The sequence below is a fragment of the Daldinia caldariorum genome (genome assembly GCF_022478825.1).
Source record: "Daldinia caldariorum strain CBS 122874 unplaced genomic scaffold F4812scaffold_23, whole genome shotgun sequence".
NCBI classification, from domain to species: domain Eukaryota; kingdom Fungi; phylum Ascomycota; class Sordariomycetes; order Xylariales; family Hypoxylaceae; genus Daldinia; species Daldinia caldariorum.
Window position 1 is genome coordinate 360,218 of NW_025953059.1, and position 17,169 is coordinate 377,386.

The 17,169-nt window shown below is 30.9% G+C and overlaps 3 protein-coding genes across 3 annotated transcripts; 1 reads left to right on the top strand and 2 right to left on the bottom strand.

The window, feature by feature from the left end:
• Positions 1–7,473: 7,473 nt before the first annotated feature.
• Positions 7,474–10,268, bottom strand: F4812DRAFT_463272 (glycoside hydrolase family 92 protein; the record flags this gene model as incomplete). Its single annotated transcript, XM_047938181.1, has 6 exons — positions 7,474–8,116; positions 8,182–8,331; positions 8,387–9,350; positions 9,414–9,848; positions 9,984–9,997; positions 10,063–10,268. 6 exons carry the CDS (start codon positions 10,266–10,268, stop codon positions 7,474–7,476), a joined length of 2,412 nt encoding a protein of 803 aa, XP_047786256.1.
• A 1,841-nt stretch (positions 10,269–12,109) lies between these two features.
• Positions 12,110–13,323, top strand: F4812DRAFT_445038 (uncharacterized protein). The gene has a single exon (XM_047935552.1). It carries the CDS (start codon positions 12,540–12,542, stop codon positions 12,867–12,869), a length of 330 nt encoding a protein of 109 aa, XP_047786257.1. The 5' UTR covers positions 12,110–12,539; the 3' UTR covers positions 12,870–13,323.
• A 1,677-nt stretch (positions 13,324–15,000) lies between these two features.
• Positions 15,001–16,554, bottom strand: F4812DRAFT_463274 (uncharacterized protein; the record flags this gene model as incomplete). The annotated part of the gene is made up of 6 exons (XM_047938182.1): positions 15,001–15,237; positions 15,306–15,464; positions 15,536–15,574; positions 15,632–15,910; positions 16,088–16,248; positions 16,512–16,554. The coding sequence occupies 6 exons, from the start codon at positions 16,552–16,554 to the stop codon at positions 15,001–15,003; spliced, it is 918 nt and encodes a 305-aa protein (XP_047786258.1).
• Positions 16,555–17,169: the final 615 nt, after the last annotated feature.

Genomic DNA, 17,169 nt, shown 5'->3' on the forward strand with positions numbered 1-17,169 from the left:
TTTAATAAATATTACTTAATAAATTATTTATATAAAAAAAATGTTTTAAAAAATATTGCTTAAAGAAATATTAATATAAGAAGAATTTAATATTAAAATTATTGTTTAAATTTAAATAAAAAATATATTTATATTTAAAAGGAAAAGTGCTACTTAAAAAGTAATATTTAAAAAATTACTTCTTAAAAATATTAATATTAAAATAAGGTTATAATAATATAATATATCTTTATTTATTTTATTAAATAAAGTAAATAAATTTTACTTTTATTAATTATATTATATATATTATAAATATTATTAAGAAGATAAAAAAAATAAAAATATAAATAAAGAAACTTTATTTTAATTTAAAAAAGAATTAATAAATCCTTCGGATTTATTAAATTCTCTTTTTTAATTAATAATTATTTAATCTGAAAATTAAGGTTTAATACGAACCTTTTATACCCATTTAACCATATAAAGCTCTTAAATAATAACAATTAAAACTTACAATTTATATTATAAAAATAGAAATATTAATTTAATAAAAATTTACAAATTATTTAAATGTTTATAATCGTTATTTACTAAAATTAATTTTAAGGTTAAATTATTTAAATAAAATATTTAATATTATATTTTTACGATTTGTAAATGGTTTTATAATATTAAATAATAATAAAAAATAATAATTTAAATATAATAATTTTAGTATAATTATTTAAACAAATTTATAGGAAAAATCCTTATATTAAAAAATACATTACCATTTAAAAATAATTATAAAATACCGTACGTTAATTAAAAAAAGGTAAAACTAATTAAACTCAAATTAAAATAATCTTAAAACTAAATCTAAACGTTATTATTAAAAGAAATACTAATTAATAATAAAGGATATTACTAAAATTATTTTAAATATATCTAATATAAAATAATAATAAAAAAATCATTTTAATTAATTAAAATATTTTAGGTTTTTTTTACATAGTTTTATATAAAAGTTTTAATTATTTACCTATTTTATATACCTTTTTTTATCATTTTTATGGTAAATTTAAATTAATTAAAAATTAAAAATAAGTGTTTCTTAAGATAAATTGTAAATAACTAGTTTAATTATTAATATGAAAATCTTTAACTAAAAATGTGTATTATTTTTAAAAAAATATAAAATTATAATTATGGTTTAAGGTATATATAAAATTAATATAAATTATTAAATATTAAAAACGAAATTTATTATATATATATTATTTAATTTTTTGAACAGATGTTAATTATAATTACTTTTATATTTAATACATATATTTAATAAAGTTTAAAACACTTTATAAAACGTTAAAAAAATCCTTTTTTATCATATATATAAGGTTATAGTATATTAATTCTTTAATAAATAATAAATATATGTGTTTTAAAAGTGAGAAAATGGTTATATTAATGGTTAAAACTTGTGTAAAAAGTAAACAAGCATATAAAAGTATATAATGTTTTTATTACGGTAGTATTTTTAAAATTCCATAGAAATATAACTTTTATAATTATTTAAAATTAATAGCTTTTTACAGTTTATTATATAATCCTTAATATATTTATTAATAATTTATATAATAATTAAATTAAAATTTTAATTTATATTATCGTTTAATAAAGCTTATAACTTAATTTTAACGCGTTTATTATTGCATTTTTATAATAAAATATTAGCTATTTTTTAATATAAAAAACTTAAGTAAAGAATATTTATATATTTAACTTAATAATATGTTTAATAATAATTTTTTTTTAAAAAGAAATTAACTTTTTTATATAATAACATTATAAATTCATATTATTAATAGCTATTAATATAATTACGTAATGTATTAAAAAGGATATTATATAATTTTATAATATATTTAATATTAAAAAACTCAGTTTATTAAAAATCATAAAACGTAAAGTTTAATTTAATTCTTTTTCGTTATAATGTATTATTAAGAGATGTATGTTATTTTAAATGTGTATATAAATTATTAACTTGTATAAACCATTAACTTGTGGTTTATATTAATTATTTTTATAGTTTTAATAATAGTTTTTAATTTTAATTTAATTTATTATAATTATAAATAAATTATAATTTTTATTTTTTACTTCTAGTAAATTTTATATAATAATATTTAAAATTAAAAATATTAAAATTATTTAAATTAAATTTTTATTTTTTAAATATAATATACTTTAACGTATTCTAAAAAATAATGAAAACTATTTATTATTAATATTTAAAATAAATAAATAATAAAGTATTAAAAAAATAATAAAGTATGTAAGTTAATAATAATTAGCATAATTAAAAAAACATACATAAATGTTATTATATAAGTATATTATTTAAATTAAATTTTAATATTAAAGAAAATAAAAAGATAATATAATTAACCTATTTTTTTTTCCATTTACCGTTACTTATTAATAACTTATAATATTTATTAATTAACCTTATAAAAAATATTAATAATTTTTTAAAGTTAATAAATACGTATAATATTTCTTTTTATATTTTATTTTATTTAATGAAATGTATTAATTAATTTTTTAATATTTTATTACGCTATTTTAATTTGATAAATTAATAATAAATCGTTATTATTATTAATTAATTTAAATTAAAATAATTAAAAATAATAATATAATAATGAAAAATATTATTATTATTTACATAATATAAATATATTATATTTAATAAAAAAATAATTTTAATTATGAATTTATAAATAATTAAAAATGGTAAGCATTTACGATTAATATAAATAAAAAAAAAAGTATAAAATTATTTTTATAGAAAAATTGAAAAAAATATAATTAAATGTAAAAATAATAAAACGTATATTAGGATTATTTATTATATCAATAATAATATTATTAACATACACTTTTCAAATTTAATTAAAATATTAAACCATATAAAGCTAATAATTAATATTATCTTTAAAGTTAAAAAACATTTTTTTAAATATAATATTAAGTTTAAAAATTAAATTATATTAAAAGGGGAAATGCGGTTTATTATAAGGGTTTTAATTAAAAATAAATAGAAAATCTTAATTAAAACCGCTAATTGCTAATTAAAAACTTTTTAAAATATAAATATAAATATTTTTACTTTTATTTATAATACAACGTATACACTTTTTGTTTTAATTAGAAAATATTATAAGCGTTATAAATGTATTTTCTTTATTAACAGCAAGTTTATATTTTAAAATTTAATTAAAATAAGTAATATAAATTATTATAAAGTATTAATTAGAATTTAAAAAAACTTAAATTTAATAATAATTATAAAATTATATTTAAGCATATAATATATAACACGAGATTTATAGTTTTTATAAACCTTTAAAAAATCTTATTTAAAATAAATTAATTATATTATAAAAAATGTAAAAATGTATTTTCAAAAAAAATTCATTTTAAATAAAGTTTATAATAAGAATAAGTAATTATATAAATTGGTGGTTTATTAATAATATAATAAAATAACGTAACATTATTATATTATATAATAAAAACGTTAAAAGCTTAAATGGAAATATATATAAACGTTTAAAATTAATTAAAAACTAAAATTAATTAAATTATAAAACGATTTATTTTAAAAAAGTAACATATAATATTATATTAAATTTAATAAAAAAAATAACGTAAACCACGGGTTAATGGTTTACACGGGTTAGTGGTTTATATATATACTTAAAATAATACACGTATTGTAAGAATACATTGTTTAATTAATTTATAATGTATTATAATAAAAAAGAAATTAAATTGAACCTTATATTTTATGTTTTTTAATTTCTTAGTATTAAGTGTGTTACGATATTGTATGATATCCCTTTTAGTATATTATGCAATTACGTTAATAATTACCAACAATATGAATTTATAATGTTATTACGTAAAAGATTAACTTTTGAAAAAAAGGATATTATTATTAAATATATTACTAAATTAAATATATAAATATTGTTTGGTTAGGTATTTTATATTAAAGAAATAATTAATATTTTATTATAAAAATGTAATAGCAAATATATTAAAATTAATTAAGTTATATACTTTATTAAGTAATAATATAAATTAAAATCTTATAATATATTAAGTATAGTTTATGCTTAAAGCTAATATTATAATTTTTAAAAATATATATAATTTTAATAAAATAGGATTTATAATAGGAATTATAATAATTATTATAATTATTATAATTTTAAAAATATTATTATAATAATAATATTATATATCTTTATATGCTTACTTACTTTTTACATAACCATTAAACATGATCACTTTTGCACTTTTAAAACACGCATATTTATTATTTATTAAGGAGTTAATATACCATAACCTTATATATATTACAAAAAAAACTTTTTCCTCATATTTTATGAAACATTTTAAGCTTCTTTTATAAGAGAAAATATGCACACAAGCTTTAAAGTAACTAAATTATATTCTCTAAATAATAATAAAGTAATTTTAAAACTTAATATAATTAAAATTAATTATATATTATTATTAAACCTTTAATTACCTAACCTATTTTAAATATTTAAAACATTATACAATATTAATAAAATTATTTTACAAACTTTTTACACATGTAATAAAATTTACAATAATTACTTTTACTTATTAATAAACATTTTAAATATTGTAAATAAAATTACAAAAATTATATATTATTTATTACATAAAATTACTTTATTAAAAAAAGTTAATAACTTTTAAAAGATAAATCACATACTTTTTAAACGTTATAAAATTAAAAATAAGCAATTATAAAAAGGAGAACTTCTTATTATTAATAAAGAAAAAGCTTTACAACTTTTAAAAAAATAATAATTAAAGATGGTTTTTTAAATAAATGTTATTAAACGCTTTAACACTATAATATTTATAAGAATATAAGCTATAATTTAAGGATATATTAAGTTAAAATAAAAACCTTTAATAATAATAATTAATTATATAATTAATTAATTTAACATGTTATAGTTAAATTATAATAATTTTAATTAAAAAAGTCTAAAATTATAAGCCGTTAACCTGTGTAAATTACTAACCTGTGGTTTACGTTAAAAAAAATACATATTTTATATTAAATTTTAAAATTATATTACTTTTAATAATAATAAAATTATGAAAAAAATTTAATACCTTTTATAATTACTTTACTTATATTAATTAATAATAAAAATAAATTTATTATTTTCACCTATTTTTAATTTTGAAAATATAATTTTAAATGTTTTTTAATAATTAATATTAATTATTAAAAATATGAAAAAAAACATTTATTATAAATTTATAAAATTAATTTTTAACATACTTTATTAAATATTTTATATTATAATTTAAAATTAATAATGAAAAATAAACTTAAAAACAAAATAAAATTAATAAATAACATTTAAAAATTATTTTTTTAATCTTATTTATAATTAAAGAAAATTAATTTTATAAAACTAAATATTATTTAAATTTAATAAATATTAATACCTTATATTTAAAATAATTATAAAAATAATATAAAATAATTTTTATAATACGTATTTTTACCTTTAAAACTTTATTAAAATTAAAAAAACTTTTTTATACTTAATATTTTACTATTATTATTATGTAAAAAATAAAATAATTTTATACATAATTTCATTAAGAATAATTTATTTTATTTTATTTAATAAAAGTTTTACTTTTTTTAAAAAAGATTTTTTATAAATTTTATTTATTATTTAAAAAAGTTACATTTATAAATTATTAATATTATTTATAAAATTTATTTATATAAATTTAACTTTAATAATTAATTTTAATTATAAATATAAAAATTATATAAATAAATATAATTAATATTAAATATAATAATATTTAAAATTAAAATTATTTAAAATAAATAACATATATTTAAATAAATAATAATTATTTAATATAACGTAAACCACGGGTTAACAGTTTATACAAGTGAAGAATTTATAATTTTATATTCTTTTAATAAAAATTATTATAATTTAACCATAATTTATTAAATTAATTAATTATATAATTAAGTTTTATTATTAAAAGTTTTTATTTTAACTTAACATATTTTTAAATTATAATTTATATTTTTATAAATACTATAATATAAAATATTTAATAACATTTATTTAAAATTTTATTTTTAATATTATTATTTCTTTTTAAGAAACTGTAAAACGTTTCCTTTTTTAAGAATAAAAAATCTTTTTTTATAATTATTTATTTTTAACTTTATAATATTTAAAAAAATATATAATTTTTTCGTTTCATAAAGTAACTTTATATAATAAATAATATATAATCTTTATAATTTTATTTAAAATATTTAAAACGTTTATTAATAAATAAAAATAATTATTATAAATTTCATTACACGTATAAAAAATCTATAAAATAACTTTATTAATATTATATAATATTTTAAATACCTAAAATAAATTAAATAATTAAAAATTTAATAATAACGTACAATTAATTTTAATTATATTAAATTTTAAAATTACTTTATTATTATTTAAAAAATATAATCCAATTACCTTAAAGCTTACATATATATTTTTTTCCATAAAAAAAAAACTTAAAACACCTTATAAAACACTAGAAACAAATCCTTTTTCACAATATATATAAAAACAATTATATTTAATAATTAAAAATTATATAAAAATAAATAAACATATAAAAACATATAATAATATTATTATATTAATATTATTTAATATTATAACATTTATTATAAATTTTATTTTATTAAAATTATATATATATTTTAAAAATAATACTTTTAATAATTATAATATTAATTATAAATATAAATTATATTTAATATATTATAAAACTTTTATAAAAATTTATTAATAATTTATATTATTATATTTCAATAATAAAATATTAATTATTTCTTTAATATAAAAAACTTAAATAAAAAATATTTATACATTTAATTTAATAATACATTTAATAATAATATCCTTTTTTTAAAAGTTAATTTTCTATATAATATATTATAGATTTACATTATTAACGGCTGTTAATGCAATTATATAATGTATTAAAAAAATACCATATAATTTCGCAATGCGCTTAGTATTAAAAAATTAATTTTATTAAAAAAATACAAAGTATAAAATTTAATTTAATCTTTTTCTTATTATAATATATTATTAAAATATATATATTATTTTAAATATATATATATATATAAAATAAAAATAAATTTTTTATTATTAAAATTTTATTTTTAATAAATATTAATAAAATATTATAATAAAATGTATTTTTAATTTTTTAGTATTATTTATTATTAATTTAAAAACTTTTATATTTTATTATATTATTTTATTATTATATATAAAAATTTTATTATTATAAAATTTTAAAAAAAATTATTAATAATGATAATAACTTTTCGTAAATTTAAAACATTTTATAATGCCCTGGACTAGGTGGCACATCACCATAATCCCACGCAGTTTTTTTCGCGCCAAGTTGAAATTCCAAGACACTATCCTCTCCGTCTGGTCGGACGATATCTTCGTGACTAACCCAACTTCGGTTCCATGCCTGTCCATTAACTTTCAAGCTCTGAATATACGGCCCTTCCATTAACCCCGTAGCCTTAATGCTTAGAAAGGTGCCGGACTCCCCAACACTTACACTGATATTATCGAACCGGGGAGAAAGGATCAGATATACTGGTTGCGTGACAACTGGGTAGAGGCCAATTAAATTCCATATCAGCCAACTGCTCATCGCACCAGCGTCATCGTTTCCCGGGATTCCCGATGGTCCCGTGTGGTAGAATTGATCGACGACCTCCCGTGACCGCTGGACTGATTTATGCTGCCGCTTTGGGAAGTAGTTGTACAAAAACGGTGTCATGAAGCTGGGCTCATTGCCTGGATTATAGATAGTCGTGCCCGCGCCATTGCCGCCTACATTTGATCCTGCAAGACCCGGTACGAACATAGTGTCTAATCTTGACTCCGCCTTTGTTGGCCCTCCCATTAGGGAGATCAACGACTCCATGTCAAACGGAACAGTCCAAGAGTATTCCCATCTAATGGTGATGATAGTAATTAGTGCCTCGACAGCCCTGTCACAAATATATGCGGTGTCACTTACGGAACGCCCTCGTAGGTTATACTACTCCATTCGCAGAAGCCGCATGATATTGGATCATACTCTTGATAGCTACCATTCGGCCACGTAGGCGCCAAAAAACCGGTGAAGTTTAGCGAGGTTACGTTTGTGGCCCAGGTCCTCTGCCAGCCCCTGTTTACCGAGTTAGCTATTTCTACCGACACCTTCTGGCGGCCTATGTACTTACGCAGAACCATTGAGGTATTTCGCAGCGTCGTCTGGTGCTTCTCCCCGAGCAACCTGATACACCGAAAAGTCGTTTAATGAATATTCAACGGTCTTACTCAGAGATCGTCCAAAGTTGGGAGTTACGTATCCGTACTGCCTCCAGTCCCGAAGCGCGCCTCGACCTTCCTTCGTACTTCCAGTCAAATCCTCAGGGTCAAAATTGTTGTAAGGTAGGTCATCTGCATCGCTCTTCATGGCCGCGTAACCATCTGTCCAATTGATACCGCCTCGAAGGCCCTTCACGTAAGAATCGGCGAGTACATTGTCGGCGTTAGAGCCGCCTTGTACTCGCCCGTTAAAGTTGTGACTTCGTCCATCCGGCATAAACCCTTCGAATCGCCATATACCTATTAGAGCTCTAACAATCTCGATTTGCGTCTTGGGTTGAATTAGCACATAGAGGGAATGGAGGCATCTGAATGTATCCCAGATGGTGTAGAAATCGTCATAATACGGTTCATCCGATTCCCAGTATGGATTATCTCCAGTTCTGTTCGAAGGAAGTAAGTGAGCATGATACATGGCAGTGTAGAACATTTCCAATTCGGTATGGTTCGTTGACGTGACATTTATCTTGGAGAAGACGTCCGAGTTCCATTTGTTCTTGGCGGCATCTCGAACATGTTCTAAATTCCAGTGCGGAATTTCGTCGAGGAATAGACACGCCTTATCTGTCGAGACCCATGATACACCAACTTTGGATTGAACTGTCGTGATATTGGACGGGAATTCAAATAAAGCCCCGACCCTATCAGCATATTGATATCCTACGACTCCACCATCGATGCTGATCTCGTTGGTAAAAGTCGCCGTGGAATTCGTTGTGCTTGGCCAGTATGGATCTGTTGCTCTCCCGGAAAAGAGCTGAGATTGTGACGGGGTAGAATCGAACTGGGCACAAAAGTATACTCGATAATCACCCCCTAGAATTTGTTATGTCAGTATATCAGCTACAAGTTGTTTCAAAGTAACTACCAGCTACCTACCAGAGGACCAACCCCCTCGATATACGCCATAGCCCGAATAAGATGTACCGTCGTTGCTGCGCTCAATTCTTCCATTGCTATAAAATTGACCTTTATCTCCAGTGCTTGGAAGATAATGGCTAACGTCTACTAAAACGTAGTGCCCATCTGCGTTTTCAGGGTATGTGTATTTGATTATTCCAGCATGCATAGCAGCACTCATTTCAGCAGTAACGCCGTTTTGTAACTGAGTCTTATAGTATCCAACCTCAGCCACGTCCGGGGAGGTCCTCGGTTGCATGTATGTCAGATTGTCTAGTACATTGACGTCTTGAAGGCTGGCGAGTGGCATCTGAGGTATGAGTCCGTAGGTTGGTGCTCCGCCAGTGCCGCTTTCGTGTAACATCGTGATGGCAGTGACATTCGAGTCTGGGGTGTAGCCGCCGTTCGCAGTAACTAGAGGAACCGAAAATGAGCAATCAATGGGTGGTCAAACGAAGTTTGTAATGAAAACAAATTTGACATATGGTTTCCCTTGCTAGTCTGGCCTGACTAGTGCCTCCAAATTATCATCGTTAGAGGTGGACTTACACGAGACATTCAACCTAACGTTGTAGTTAGTGAGAGGCTAACGCCGAATCTCTTTTCTTTGAGCTATTCAAATACGTACTCGGCAGTATCAATCCCAACCTTGACTGCACCAAAAGGCAGACTGGCTCCAGGAAAGACATTTCCAGAGTTATATGATGTGCCCGGATCTGGGCCCTCGGTGCCAATGAAGAGATTTACATGCTGCGTCCTGTCCTGCGCACCAGCTACCAAAAGCTTGGTGGTAAGCAACTGGACGACAGCAAAAAGACCCCAAGATGACTTCATCGCTATAGATTGTGTGGTGCTCGTTTCCCAGCGGAACTATCCCATGGAATAATACTAGGACAGACCTTAAAGATACGGATGAAATTGTTGCGTAGGGAGCTCCAATTTATATAGCGTTAACCACGTGGACTACGCCATGGTGGTCCTTTTGTTTGGAAAGCTCCCATGATCGAACTCATGCAACATGTTTGCTCTCTTCATACCATCTCCAATTTCAACCAACTCCTCGACCATGCTACCGCAGGTGACTCCATACCATTACCCCCGCAATGGGTACCCCAAGTTTTCCCAACCCCTTGCCTTTGAAGATGTTCGCTAAGCCGCTTCCGGCTTTCGTCGCCACCGGAATTCTAGATTTACCTTTAATATCCCCTCGGATTTGCAACGCCTTGCATGAACTAGTTCCCGAGAGGGTTGCAAATCTCGACTTTTGACGTATACTGCCATTCGCGGGATCCTATCACATCGAAGAACCACGATTCTTCACTAGGCGGATACTAACTAGCATCAAATATCGCGGGGTACATCGTCAACCTGTTCCACAGCATCGGGCCGGTGTCATTTCCGCCCCCATTCGATGCTAATAGCAATTTCATTGATATATATATACGATGACTTTTTGGCTTTGTTTTAGAGTAAATATTCCCCGCTCATCAGCCATCGGCTATAATCGGTTCTCGGTTTTCGGTACCTGCTTTGTCGGCATTTAGCTCACCATCCGCGGACGTCTCCGATGATATAGTTCACGCATGCGTCCTCCACAGAGACCGTGCGGAGAGAACAGCAAAAGCACCCCAATGACCAAAAGCCTTCGCCTTAGCTTTATCTCCGCCGTAGAGCCAGACTATGATGCCGTCACCTAGCCGAAACGGCGATATTCCACGTCCGGGCGGAGGAAGCAGTTAATGCCAAGAAATATACTTCCGGCCCCGATGATGTAAACGGGTATAGGTAACGGAGGCGGCATATTGATTTGGGCTAATTTTGTCATAAACAATTCTGACTATTGGATAGAGTGTCTGCACCGGTTTAGGGCATTTCGTCCTTATATACGGGGCGGAGAGCAATAGGGGTGAGCTACGTGGCCAGGACCGACAAGATACCGGAGATACTGTAGCAGCTACATGAGCATCCACACCTAAAGTCCGATGCAAGAGATTGGAGATGAGAGCCAATTTATGCACTCCTAGATGAACTAAAATAGTAGTTGTATGTATGTTATTAATGTCCTTTTCTTTTTTTCTTTTTTTTTTTCCATAGCTACCCCTACACTCATAAGTGTAAGCCTTTCATGAAGCTGGATCTCCAAGGCATGTTCTACCCTGGCAACAGTGCCGGATATGCCAAGCGAATAAGACTTGACACTACATCCTAGACGGAAAACCTCACGCCTAAATCGGTTACTGAGGCTACTGAAGACCTGCAGTTTCTTCAATCCCTTAATTTGGCATGGTCCTAGTAGTGCTCGTAATGAATGTAGGTACGTAATGCACTCGGCATGGGGTTAGTTGCGACAAGGCCAAGATCGGTACATATGTAGTAGTAATAGTACTGGGCCGGCCAAGCTATGCTATCCCAGCCGCAGATCTTTTAACGAACAAGGACGCACACTTCGTTATCACTTCTGTTTCTCAGTTGAATGAATGCGGGTGGAGTCGCATTGGACCCTGGGGTCGAGGCCGTGATGATGGTTCAGCGTTAGAAACACAAAACTAAAGCTGTCGGTATGGAGTTCAAGAATGCTAACTAGAGCCTAGCATCGTGTGGATGAGGATTTGTATCGTGTAGTCTACTGTGACGATATAGTACGTAAACCATTCCGATGAGGGTTGACTGGTAAACGTGTTTCGCATAATACGTAACCTCGTTTTGGCCTGATGTGAAGTCTCGTCTGCAGGGGTTCTGATATTGTATCGCGTCGCCTTGGCGCACTGATTCGCACAAGGAGCTCGGTTTCAGATCCACGTTATGGGTGGTTAAAGTGAGACTCTTTTGCTTCACGATCTGTTGCCCCTGTTTGGTCTCCTTAAGTTGTTTCGAAAATTTCCCTCTGATTATTGATGACGATGCTCAGGTCCTTGTATAAATAAAAAGATGCTAGGAAGATCACTGCCCGTTATATGTAGATCCTCACAATTGTGCATCCATTGAAGATCTCGCTAACGCTTTCGTCCGCTTCTTCAATCTTTTCATTATTTCGCTCCTTCGGACCGCTCTTCGCCAAAAACATTCGTTTAAAACAGGCTGGGTTAGGGACATCCCGTTACCATAATGAAATTCCTAGCCGTTCCTACCATCGCTACATTCCTCGCCGCATGCGCTTCTCTTGGGTCGGCTCTACCCGTTGAAGCTGAAGCGAACAAGATCAGCACACCTAGGAGTAGCACAAGTAATAACTGCTCTATGGACAAAATAAGAGAATGCGTCGACGATACAGGGCTCGAGAGCACGATATGTTTTAAGCAAGTATGCGCTGGCGTACAAGGAACACCAAGGAAAACCAAACGCCAAGAAGATCAATGCACCGAGGAGAACCTCCTCCAATGCGCAGTGATGGAATGGCGGGAGGCCGAAGTGTGCTTCCAAGAATTTTGCCTATAAAACTGCTTGGGGGCGTTAGGATACGGGTCTGGAACGGGTAGGGGCTCTCACGGATCGAATCCCTTAGGAGATATGAATATGCTCGTTCATGGAGTCAGCAAGGTATCACACCATGCGCGCGTCTCTCATTCAAACTGCCGCTCCGTGAAACCGAGCCGAGGTTGGTCTGGATTCTGAATGTTTCCCGAGCTAAAGTAGCGAGAGATGCTCAATCGGAGAAGGAATTGATGGAGTTCGGGCCCGCAGGTTTCTGAATGTGGGTAAGAGACGTGGATTTCATTTATTCATTGGATAACACTAGTACTTTATTTTTAGAGGCGGCAGAGCTGGCCTTGAAAGACGTCTTTGGCATGTCTCATGGTCGTTACGATCATGTCTATGAGCTACCTAGCATTAGGTAGGTGGTTATAATTGCAGTAAAGTAGAATTAACAGGATACCCTTTTGAAAACCCCCCTTCGTACTCTATTTCATCTATTCTTCGGGATGCTAGACTTATGAAAGCGCTTGTGTTCGTGAGTTGATGAGATAGTTACGTTCACTACCTTATTTACTGGACTGGCTTCTGGCTCTCGGTCCTCGGTTCTTATATGGATAAAGCCGTAAATATTAGCTGACCAGAATATTCCTTCATCCTTCCGTCAGCCTCTCGTACGTTGAGCCTATAGCTTGGCTCCGAGACCACATCTTCACCGGATAATTACTTACGAATATACTATGCCCGTTCTTTGATATTCCACGGAATCCCCGTGATCTCTTTTCTATTTGGACCTAAGTTGTAGGCTTGAGGCACATCCCATCACCAAGTATCTACCACAGCTCAAGGAGCTCAAGTAGCAACAAGGTAGTGCAAACGACCAACTCACAACTATTGATTGGGACGATGTTACACTTCAATTTGTGGCATCCCATATGGGTGGGATTGGAGCGGATTGTAAGCATATAATATGGTGCAATAAGCCCATGAGTGATTGGAGCTAATACGAAGATGAAGTCGTGACCGATATGCGAGCCTCGGGCTCGACTGGACAAAGCTTGGACTAAGACATTCTTGACTGTTGTGGCGTGGTTTCCAAGGCGTTGACCCCTGCAAAGGGGAGGGTTAGTAAACAGCATAACTTGCTTTACCGTAGCTTGCTTAATTGGAGACTTTCTTATTCCAGATCTAGGGTAGTTGCGTGACTTAGACAATGATGAATAGAGGCATTGTCTAGAGCGTTGACTTGGTTGGACTTTAGGCGACATTGAATAGAACTTCACGATATCCAGAGAAGGTGTATCGGAATTTGAATACGGGGCTCAGTCTGTAAGTATGGCCCTTCGGACCTATGTATAAGCGTCTTAGTGTTTTGCGGAAGATCTGACTATTTAAAAAGAATCCAATAGAATATTCAAACTGCTACGTGCTGGCAAGTTTACTACCGTTTTTATACCGTCTGTCCTTTTTTTTTTAAAAAAAAAGAAGAAGAAGAGGAAGAGGAGAACAGTCTTAGATCTAGGGTTTGTGCTAGAATATAGCTGTCTTGCATGAACAGCGGCTTTCACATACATTACCACCTCTAACTTCGTATACTAAGGTCTAGTTGCGTCCTTTGCTACTCGCGTGACTACTATATGCTCTATAAAATACCAAATATACACCATCGACACAGGCTCAATTCAACCCTACCGGTAGTCGCAGATGAATTACCTACCATGCCGGATGTGCACTCCGGCTAGCCCCCGGCTCCTTATATAAAGAAAAGTCGATAGAAAAGAGTTAGCATGTCCATGTATTGTAAACAGCCATCCCGTGGCAAAGGTATCCTGTCCATAATAGAGCCTTAGGCCTCTTGCAGCATTTTCTCACATCTCAGTCTCTTAATAATATATATACAACGTATGCGTGTGTTTCCTTCATCCTAGGTCAGGCTTTTCTGCCTGCCTATCTAGCTTCTCTTTTTTGATTGATAGGTAAGGGACGCTCCTGAGTGCCCAAATAAAAAATTGAATCAGAGGACCGGTTCTTAGAATATATACACTATTGCTGTTAACGAAGCCACAAGACAATCCATCCTATCTGCATAGAGATGGACTTTCCGTGTAGTGTCCTGCACAAAATGCGGCGCCTGCGTCACAACCTCTTAATCTACTTAGAATTTAGGGCTTGCAATTGTGCAAGCGCATAATCCCTCAGGAGCGGAGACTATGGTAGGGGTAATTACACTGATGACGGTAGAAGTGAAGTCGGCGCCGGTAGTTTCGAAGACAGTTGTGGTGCTGTCGCTTCCACCAACAGTCTTGGCCACCGTAGGTTCACCCCCGCCGATAGTTTTAGTGACCGTTAATGGTGCTGAACCGGTAACTGCGACAGTAGACGGCTCGATAGTCTTGGTTTCGGTGACGAATGACGGGCGGGGACAGTAACAGTAGACCGGATGACGGTTATACCATCTACACCACCAATGATCCTGCTCTCTGTGACGATTGATGGGGTAGGGATGGCACGAATAATGGTTGTGCTATCTACGCCACTAATAGTCTCAGTAACGGTATTTTCGCCGCCACCATTACCGACAGTAATTGTCAGGGCAGGTGACTGGGTAGCAGAAGTTTCCTCTTTAGAGTTAGAGACGGTCACGGAACAGCCGAGGACGAGGAGCCAATGCCGATGGTAGTAGTAATAACCGTCTCAGCAGGGGTCTCGGATGAGGCAGACTTAGTTTCCTGATCGTAGACTGTTAGGAATTGCCCAAGGGAGGATTAAGGTAATTGGCAACTTACAGTGAGGGTGACAACACCAGTGCTGTCCGAGACAGTCACAGTAACGACGGGGGGCTTGTCACCACCGTTACCGTCGCCGTTTCCGCCATCATTCATGGGTGAAGCACCTTCTGTGGTGGGAAGTAACGTCGAGAACATCGCCGCCATTACCACCGCTTCCCGAAGGGAGGGAAGGAGGTAGTCATGTTCAGGAGCGGTGGAGACGTGATGGTCGGGCCGGCTGACGTAATGCTGTTCAATGTCACGGTTGGGGTAGTGATATCTGCCGACGACGAAGTACTATTGACAATGGCTATAGGGGAAATGATATCAGTGGGCGACAAGGTGCTATTGGTTACGAATGTCAATGATACTAGTAATCCCTGCCGGAGAAGTACTGGTGATGTCTGCTGAAGAAGTGCTGTTGGCAGTAACAGTTAAAGAGCTGACAACCGAAGAGATATCAGAAGAGCTAACAGTTGAAGCGGCAGTGTCAGTAGGCAAATTACTGCTGCTTGTTGCGATCGACGAAACGCTGTCTGTAGATGAACTACCGCTGATTATGGCGCTTGACGTGATACTCTCGACTGGTGAGGTGCTACTTGTGATATCGCTTACCGTCAAAGTCAAAGTCAATTCTAATTTGCCTGTTAGCTTAAATCTATTTCGTTGATATTCGCAAGATCCTTACCACACTCATGGTTGGAATATCCGTTGGATATGAGTCCGCGGGTGGAGTAAGAGACTCAGAGACAGGGAAACTGCTAGCTTCCGAGGAAGATGGAATACTACTACTACTGATCGTCTTGGGGGTTAAGCTTCCGAACAAGAAAGGCGAAAAGAACGAGCCTACTACCTCATCATCTACTATGTAATCCAACCGAGTAGGGAATGTCCTTACGTTCTCGTACACCAGCCAAGTGAAGCCACCCCGTATTTCTCATAGGGAAGATCTTATAAAGCTTGAAAGCACGGTAAACCAATGCGCACAATCAAGCCACCAGTCGTCATTGTGTAGCGCAACAAAGGCGTATCCACCATTCTAATGTTCACTGTCTGAAGTTTGGGCATATCGACCATCACTGATCTATACATATATCCCCTGCTAGGTAATCCGCTGGCTCTTGTCCGAATATCGCATCTCAGGGTTTCTTGGACGAGTTAGGATGCTGGAAAACGCGGGCAAGAATAAAACTCAGTTTAGCTAGTCATAACTATGCTCGTAGCCGGACAGGTTGCAATACCTATACACGCTGACTGTGGAGAATATTAACAGGTAGGTTTATTTAACCTGATTTAGGCCAATGGTGTGATACAGATTGTCGGAGAATATCAAACCCCTGAACCTTCCCGCTCAGGGATACGATACCTTTTGTATGGGTATCAACACTTAAAAGCTTACCGCTATATTACACTAAAGGCTTGTAAAGGGCAAGACTAGCAGAACCATATTCTACTAGTGTGCATGTCAGTAACCAGAATTCAGCTCGAAACATGAAGACTCAGTCAATACCTAAGTTCTTGGTCTTCAGCACGATACATGCGTCTGCTTCTAGGGG

Excerpts from the sequence above, each read along its gene's own strand:
- F4812DRAFT_445038 (XM_047935552.1), top strand. The coding sequence starts at position 12,540 with ATGAAATTCCTAGCCGTTCCTACCATCGCTACATTCCTCGCCGCATGC.